We start from the raw sequence: 8,590 nt of genomic DNA on the forward strand, positions 1-8,590 counted from the left end.
CTAATCAATACCAGCCAAGAAATCGTACCCGAGTATAACTCGGGTAGTTTTCTCCTATACCGACTAGCTTTATATCCTATTCAAACGATCCGAATTTTCAGTGTGCCTCTTCAGTCTTGGGCAGTTCAGTATGCCTACGAAGAGGCACACCGAACTGCCCAAGACTGAACTACAGGAAACAAGCTCAGATAAAAGAAGTGGCACACCGATCTGAACTGCTGAAGACTGAACTGTATGTAGGAAACACGATCAGGTAAAAGAAGGGGCACGCTGCCAAATGACAGTTTGCATCCGAGCTCCAAACTACGGTATTCAAATTGAAAACAGGATGATGAAATGTCAGTAGTAGATCACCAGAAGAGTTTTCATTTCAAGAAAAAAAATAAGATCACTGGTGGAAGTTAGAATTGAGACCTTTATTGAATGCATCCTTTAGCACAAAACCAATTCATTTTTCAGCTAGTACAACAGATAAGCACGTACTGTATCAAAGTTTCCCCTTAGCAATGCAAAGTTGCAAGAAAGAAAAAGCAAACATACCTAACTAAATTCACCATCCCTTGTCACGAAAAAGGCGCCAAACTACCCAGCTCGTGCCCAGCACAAGCTAGCAATTTTAATACCTTCCATTTTCAGCTATTTCCGTCAGTATATATTGAGGACGTATGTATAGCGATCCGGCAGATCCTTCTGTTCATTCCTCCACGATGGCGTTTTAATTTCCGGCGAAGCGAGACGTGTGGTTTTTGTTGCAGGTGATCGGAGACGCTGCGCTTCGTTCTCAGCGGAACGACGTGGACGAGGCGCTGGCCCCGAACGTGTCGCCGGGATACCGGTCGAACATCTGCGGCGCGTCGCCGGAGCCGGGGAGCAGCGCGTCCTGCGACGCCTCATCGGTCACGCGCCACACCTTGATCGACTTGTCGAGGCTGCCGCTGTACACAATCCACCGCGACGCCGACCCCCCTCCGGGCGCGCCGCCGCCGGCGTTGGATTCGCTGCTGTCGCCGTTGTCCTCGACGACGGCGATGCACCTGATGGGCTCGGTGTGGCCCGTCAGCACCGAGAGGCAGGAGTGCATGCCGCCCTCGCGCCGCCACACGAAGATGGTGTTGTCGGCGGAGCCGCTGAGCAGGAGCGCGCCGGCGGAGGCGAGGCAGAACACGGCCTTCTTATGCCCGCGGAGCACGCCGCCGTGGACGAGGTGGCGGTCGCCCTCCCAGAAGTTGACCAGCCCGTCGGAGGAGCCGCAGTAGAGCACCGGCGCGACGGCGCTCACAGCGAGCGCGTTCACCGCGTGCTCCTGCTTCAGCAGCGTCTGCACCGCCGAGTGCTTGGTGCTCTTCCCCTGCAGCTCGCGCCGCCACACCTTCACCGTGCCGTCCGCCGAGCCCGTGAACACCAGCCCGTCATACGCCGCCACGACGGCGTTCACGTTGTCGTCGTGCGCCACCACCGACTCGAGGCACTTGGAGTCGTTGATGCGCCACACCTTGAAGGTGCGGTCCCAGGACCCTGAGTAGAGCAGCCCCTGCGCCGGGTCCGTCGGGCTCAGGCACGACACGGCGTCGCTGTGCCGGATCCACAGCGCCGACCGGTTCTTGCGCACCTCCACGTAGTTGGACGGGTTCAGCGAGCCGCGCAGGAAATCGCGCAGCCGCGGCAGGCTGCCCACGCGCTTGTGCAGGCCGTTCTTGGGCGACACCTTCCACACCCTGATCTTGCCGTCCTGGTGGCCAGTGAAGATGCGCTCGCCGGAGATGACGATGGCCTTGACGAGGCCGCTCGAGGACTTGAACCCCCCGGAGTCCTTCTGCTTGCGCCAGACGCGGATGTTCTTGCTGTCCGAGCCGGTGTACAGCGTGTCGGTCTTGGCGGCGAGCGAGTAGATGTGCCCCTCCTCCCTCACCAGCGAGCCGATGAGGCTCGTCCCTGGCGCCATGGTGGGCGGGCCGCCGAGGCCGGCACCGGACGCCTCGCTGTGGTGCGACCAGGGGGACGCCATGGTCTGATTCCAGGGGGACATGTTGTAGGGCGAGCACTCGCCGCTGAAGCTGGACGGGTAGTCGGAGTAGAACCCAGGGCTCGCGCCGCCGGTGGCGGAGGAGCTGCTGTTCCGGTTCGAGTATTCATCGTCGGTGCCCCCCGAGAACTGGAGGTTCGGGTCGGAGTGCGGCGCGGGCAGCGGGAGGTTGGACGGGTGCGAGCGGGAGACGCCACTGCCGGCGCCCTCGCCGTCGCTGTCTCTCATCTGCTTCTTGCCGGAGGCCGTGATTGGAGCTCCGGTAGAGCGAATGGGAGAATTGCGAGAGGAGGGGAAGAGCGGGCCTGTGTATGTGTGGATCAGAGCTAGAGGGAGAGGCGAAGAGAGAGTGGCGGGAAGGGACAAGTCGTTACGACCGTTAAAGAGGTTGGGGCGGGGAAGAAATGGTGGGACCACCGCCCGCGAATCCCTCCCTCTCATCAGTTTATTAGGAGGCTAACTTGAGCTCAGACACAGTCTATCTTTAGAAATGGAGCATATCAACTACATCCAATCCGATCTTTAGAAATGGAGCATATATAAACATTAGGAGTGTGAGCTTGAGTATTTCTTTCACATAAAGTCAAAGATTAACAACTTGGTTTTCCCTCCATTATCACTCATCTGACTGGCATGCTATTTTTTTTAGAAACCATGAAGAATTTTGGAACCTTTTTTATACCTAACTGAGCCTTGTGCACTATTATAATAGCATTTCATTCAAATAAAGTAATGTTAAGCACCTCTTATAACATGCTTCCCCTCGCATAAGTAATTTTTTTCCTTTTTTTTCCTACAAAGTTAATGGGGCAAATTCTAGCCCTTAGAACCAGTGCGGCATTTTAACCGTGTTTCAACAAAATAAAACAATCGGATTGTTGTCGAACTAGCTTTCTTATTTTGGTTTTGAAATTTGAACCGTGATGGAGTATTGCTACCTATTTGCGAGATTCAAAAGAAGCTATAACAACATTAATACTCCTACCATTCTAGCTATTCCTTCTTGCTCATGCTAATAGTGTTCACACCGAGATTAAACCAATAGAGCAATGTGGCAAAAATCAGTTTGCAATTGTGTGAGGTGACTGTCAGGTGTTTGCAATGCACTTTCTTACAATGCACATCACAGTTGGTGATTAGGTTCACGTCCGGTTCCATTGGGTTGCAAGGCTGCAGTGCACTTCATTACATGACATCTGAACCAACGACACTGATAAATGCATTGTCATTGTGCACAGCCCCTGTCTACATTGCAAAAGCCACTGAAATATAGCCTCATGCATCGATCAGGTCCTTATACCTCCGAAGTGCAACTGTACAAGGCAAAAAAAAAAGGTCAACCAAAGTCCATGTGCTGCATTTTTACACGTGTTAAATGTATATCTCGATCTAAATTAAAACATTCAATGCAAAGACGGGAAATTTTCTGCAAAAAAAGAAAAATGATCAAACCCTCTATACGAACGGCCCAAGGAATCCAGGTCTGAGGTGATCTGAGCTGGTCTCTGGAGAGCTAGATTGGTTTGTTTACAAACCTGCTCCCAATTTTTGGTCAATAAAAGGATGAGTTTTACAAACCGCACTGGTGAAAGGTGTCTAAGAGAAAGGATCAGGCTGGGGGAAGTGAATTCAATAAGCTTAGCATACTCTGCCATTATCAGATCCACGAGCATACGTGGCCGGCCTCCAAAATACTTGTATGGCTTAGGGCTTACATACAAGACAACCAACAACACCGCAAGCACACGTTATTCAGAGAGCATACTGAAAATGCAACTGTCCAAGAAGAGTGCTGCTTAACATGGGCTATTATTCATTATAAGATCTTGCAGTAGGTGTTTACAATATGGGCTATTGACAGAAGTTGCATATGCTGTAAATTGCCAATATCTCTCTTAACATAAGATGCCATTTCAGTTTCGCCATGGGTTTATGTTTGCATGATCATGCCCATCTGAACTCCCAATAATTGTCTTGGCATCTTTGCTTGCTGCTGAAAAGAAAACAAAAGATAGTTTGTTAAGTGAACGCAGTCACTATTCTTCTGCAAAGGCGATCAAGAGGAAAGGACTCAAGATTCGGATTTTAGTTCTTTCTTTAAACAACTGAGTTACTGCACCATTGCTCCCAAGTCGTAACTACAACTGAATTACTGCACATTAAAAAAAAAACTCGACTAGATAAAGATGGAGCATACCTTATCACTCAGATCTTAGTTCTTGTATTTCATGGTCTCTTTCTCAAATCCAATTGTTGGGAACTGTTTTGCATATTCCTCCACGTCATGGCGAAGCTTTGCAATCTCAGCTTGGATTTTACTATCAGATTGCAAGGTGGCAACAAAGTCCTTCAGCTTCGTTCCACCTATATTGCAAGAGTTAAAAACAAAACATATATCAGATTACCCCACTAGTGACGCAGACACCTCAATAAATGCAAATACTTTCTTTAAGAAAAAAACTAGGACTTTAAGTGACCTGTCGTTGCAGCCTTAATCTTCACAGCCAAGTTCACTGCTGCATCAAAGAAGTCAGCAACCTTAGCGAAATCTTCCTCCACAAATCCTCTGGACGTAAGAGCTGGGGTTCCTGCATGATGGAGAGCTGGTATTAAGAATTTCCAAACTTTATTTTAAAATAAATCAAAAGCAAATATTCTAAAGCCACATATTTACCCATCCTGATGCCTCCTGGTACCATAGCTGAAACATCGCCAGGAACAGTGTTCTTGTTTGCAGCAATATGCACACTTTCTAAAACCTTCTCCACCCTTGAACCATCTATCCCCTATAAGTAAAATTGGAAAAACATTAGTTCAGACATAGTATCAGAATTGGAAAAGCATTTTTTTTTCAAAATTAGCACATTTAGCTAACATGTATAAAGGAACAGCTAGGCATCAGGTCCAATGGACAGCAACCAATACTTTCACTAACAATGACACCAGACAAACAACCCAAAGGTTTATCGATAATTATCATTAGAATTGATACCCCCAAGTCCAAACTAACAAAACATGCAATTTGAAACACATTTTTTCTCTTACCTTATTCTTGAGGTTAACAAGGACCAAATGGTTATCAGTTCCACCAGAGACAAGCTCGTATCCTTTTGCTGCCAAGCTCTGGATAAAAATATTTCCATCAATAAGTGATTTTAAACTGTATAACACAAGTAAACAATGGTTAAGAACTAGATATTTTTGTTTTATAACATCTGGGGTGATGAAAATGAAAGATAACATCATTGAAAACTATATTATCTAATGTAGCTAATCCGGCAAAGTGCTTTGAGATCAAGGACAAAATAAAACATACTGTATAGATAAACTACAAGGATTTCCTAAAAGCAGCTGCTAATACAAACAGTAAACGAGTTAATCATCATATTAAGTGAGCATACCTGTGCAAATTTAGCACTGTTACTGATAACTTGCTCTTGATAAGCTCGGTACTCTGGAGTAGTTGCCTGAAATATAAGCAACAACTGAGAGCCTTAGACAATGGAAAACAATATGAATAAAAAATAGTATGAAACAGCATAGGTTGCACATACCTGCTTAAGCGCAACTGCTAAGCCAGTAATGGTATGGTTATGAGGCCCACCTTGCAGACCTGGAAAGACGGCAGCGTTGATCTTGTCCTCAAAATCATACATTACCTGTAGAATATGTACCTTAGTCCTTTTATTTTCTTATGTATTATAGCATGAAGTAAGTAGAAGAAACAGCTTCAACAACCTATGCTATGCTACTATATTTTACTGTTTTCCTCCAGTCATACCTCTTTTCCTTGCTTATTTATTTCTTTCACTCCCTTCCTGTAAAAGATCATGGCTCCACGTGGCCCACGAAGTGACTTGTGAGTAGTGGTAGTCACTACATCTGCATAATCAAAAGGAGATGGAATGACGCCAGCTGCGACAAGCCCACTGATATGTGCCATGTCTGCTAGAAGTATTGCTTTCTGCTTGTTGCATATCTGTCAATTGCATGACATGATGGAATTATTTGTCTGATTACAAGAGAAAATGGTTCAAATTTCATTGTTAAAGCAGAAGCTTGCCTTCCGCATACGGTCATAATCATATAGGCGAGCATATGCACTTGCACCAGCTATGATCAACTTTGGCCTGAAAAGAACAGCGCTTTTCTCCAACTGTACAAGGTAGCAATGAAGCATAGGAGCAAATAAGGTGTCAGGGTGATTCATCAAAATAATTTTACCATTGAAAGGGACATGCCACACAATAAGTATATCCTAGATAAGGAATGTTTTTGGCTAAAATGGAAAAAAAAAGGAACACTACTGCCATCTGTAAAAGTGACTAAGCTATCTGAATAAGCTGATGGCATAAACTATATGAAATAAGGAGGAAAAGTACCTGATCGTAATCAATTAAGCCAGTGCTTTCATCCAATCTGTAGGGCATCGTCTCAAAGAATATCGAAGTTGCCGAAATCTTCTTAGTGTCAGTCTGCAAACATTAAATAGAACCTTTGAGCAACAGGAGTTTCAGTAGAATACATGAACATTTCTAAGAACTAAGGGAAACTATTACTCATTAGTAAATATACGTAATCATGTGTGCAGGTAGCGTGTAGCTTGCATAGCAAGTGCCAATGCAAGAATAAAACAACCATAAAGATTGAAATTTCTGCAGGGCTAGCAAGGAAAAAAAAGCAACAAAGGACACATTCATGCTTGTATGCTTCCTCTGAATGAAAACAGTAAGGATATAAAAGTAAAATCCAGACCCATGTACCTGGTAACCATGAGAAAGATGTCCACCGTGTGGAAGATCCAAAGACATGATCCTTTCATGTGGCTTCAATAGCGCGGTGTACACATGGAAGTTGGCAGGTGAACCCGACAGAGGTTGCACATTCACTGCAGAGGTAAAAATTGGCTGTTATGAGCAATGCCAACATATAAAGTCCCATGCACTCTGAACACCTTGCAAGACTTTATAGCATTTCTAAATTGTATCAAACCATTACGCATTCTCTTAATATAATTATTGGTAAAACAGATTGTTTCCACCATCTTCCCTAATTTGCACCACTCAAACTAGAAAAGAGAAAATAATTACATGCTTCACTGCAGTAAAGGCTTGAACTTATAGATAATTATGGCATAAAACTATTTGACAAAAGCGGTAAGTATGATGAGGCAACATAATATATATTGGCCTCTTTTGTGCAATTGTTTTGTAAGACTGTACAAGATTTTACCTCCCCACTTCGCTGGGTCCAAGCGGAAAGCCTCCAAAGCACGTTTCTGACACAAGGATTCGGCCATATCAATGAATCTGCAACCACGAAAAACCAGGACAACCAATCCAGATTATCCATGGATTCACGCAGATGGTAATTCAATTTCTCTTGCAAACATGCGTGTTTCCGTCGAAACATTCCCGACAATGACACCTGATAGAGCAGGGCCTTACTCATTCCCACCGTAGTATCTTGCGCCGGGGTACCCCTCACTGTACTTGTTGGTCATGACGGAACCCACCGCCTGCATCACTGACACCGACGTGAAATTCTCCGACGGGATGAGCTCCAGCCCCTGCACCACATAAGCACAATTCAATAAGCCTTGGAAAAACAAAGAATATAGAATGATCCAACATTGCAATGACTGTAGATGACTGAAGAAGTACGTCTAAGAAAAGATGACTGAAGAAGCAGTGACCTTCCATTGGCGGGCCTTCTCGTGCTCGATGATGTCAGCAATCTCGGGGTCGACCTCCTCAAGCGGCGCGTTCAACTGCTTTGTCCACTGTACCCGACGCCAAGAACACGAGATGAACAAAAGCGAGCGACAGGCGCGGAGCAATGGACATACCGACGATTCAGAACAGAGTAATCAGAACGTACGGTAACACCGGATCTCTCCTCCGTCGCCGGCAGGGACGCCTGCGCACGCAAAAAGACCAAACCAAATCAGAGAAAACGAATTAGCACCGCCCCATGAATCTTTCCTTCTTCCGAGGGGGTAGGTAGAAGATAAGAACAGAGGCCCCCCGTGGCGCCGTGCCACGAAAATAAACCAAGAAGCGGGCGGCGGCGTACCAAGTAGTAGAGCGGCGTGATGCGGGAGAGCGGCTGGCGGCGGAGCGCGTTGGCGGAGAGCTTGCGGAGCGCCGTCGCCATGGCCATGGTGGGCGCGTCCTCCTCCTGTGCAGGGGTTGGAGCCTCGACTCGCGAGTTTGGGAGATTGTGGAATCGGTGGCGCTTTTAGCTGGATATGCCCGTGCTCGTGGGTGTTGGTTGGATGGCCATGGCCTGGCCGGGCCAGTGCTGCCGTCATCAGAACCCACCACTGAGTAGTCAGTCCACACCAAACGCATCAGCGTCACCAACCATGAAAGGTGCATTTCCATTCCGATTTCGTGTAGTATAATGTATTTTCTGTTCTGTTTGTCTTTTTTTCTGAAAGGAGTCTGTTCTGTTTGTCTGCAAGTCATTTATCACTCATTATCCGAGATTCTTCATTTATATATTATTTTGGAAATGAAATTTTCTTGTTCATTTTGTGTGACATTTATTATTAGCAACAGGCAC

The 8,590-nt window shown here is 46.3% G+C and overlaps 2 protein-coding genes across 3 annotated transcripts; both read right to left on the reverse strand.

Moving 5' to 3' along the window:
* Positions 1-481: 481 nt before the first annotated feature.
* On the reverse strand, positions 482-2,402 carry LOC112877046 (protein JINGUBANG-like). The gene has a single exon (XM_025941246.1). It carries the CDS (start codon positions 2,249-2,251, stop codon positions 782-784), a length of 1,470 nt encoding a protein of 489 aa, XP_025797031.1. The 5' UTR covers positions 2,252-2,402; the 3' UTR covers positions 482-781.
* A 1,353-nt stretch (positions 2,403-3,755) lies between these two features.
* On the reverse strand, positions 3,756-8,307 carry LOC112876228 (serine hydroxymethyltransferase, mitochondrial). Of its 2 annotated transcripts, none has more exons than XM_025940285.1 (16): positions 8,099-8,307; positions 7,904-7,942; positions 7,719-7,805; positions 7,471-7,592; positions 7,256-7,332; positions 6,787-6,911; positions 6,406-6,498; positions 6,087-6,179; positions 5,805-6,002; positions 5,578-5,682; positions 5,425-5,490; positions 5,069-5,146; positions 4,698-4,809; positions 4,501-4,611; positions 4,221-4,387; positions 3,756-4,013 (listed from the first exon to the last, which is right to left on the reverse strand). In XM_025940285.1, the coding sequence occupies exons 1-15, from the start codon at positions 8,183-8,185 to the stop codon at positions 4,236-4,238; spliced, it is 1,545 nt and encodes a 514-aa protein (XP_025796070.1). In that variant the 5' UTR covers positions 8,186-8,307; the 3' UTR covers positions 3,756-4,013; positions 4,221-4,235. The 2 variants fall into 2 exon arrangements, with proteins under 2 accessions (XP_025796070.1, XP_025796069.1); XM_025940284.1 differs by having other exon boundaries at positions 3,756-4,016; positions 8,099-8,306.
* Between the last annotated feature and the right edge of the window lie 283 nt (positions 8,308-8,590).

The sequence above is a fragment of the Panicum hallii genome, chromosome 9 (genome assembly GCF_002211085.1).
Source record: "Panicum hallii strain FIL2 chromosome 9, PHallii_v3.1, whole genome shotgun sequence".
Lineage (NCBI taxonomy): Eukaryota > Viridiplantae > Streptophyta > Magnoliopsida > Poales > Poaceae > Panicum > Panicum hallii.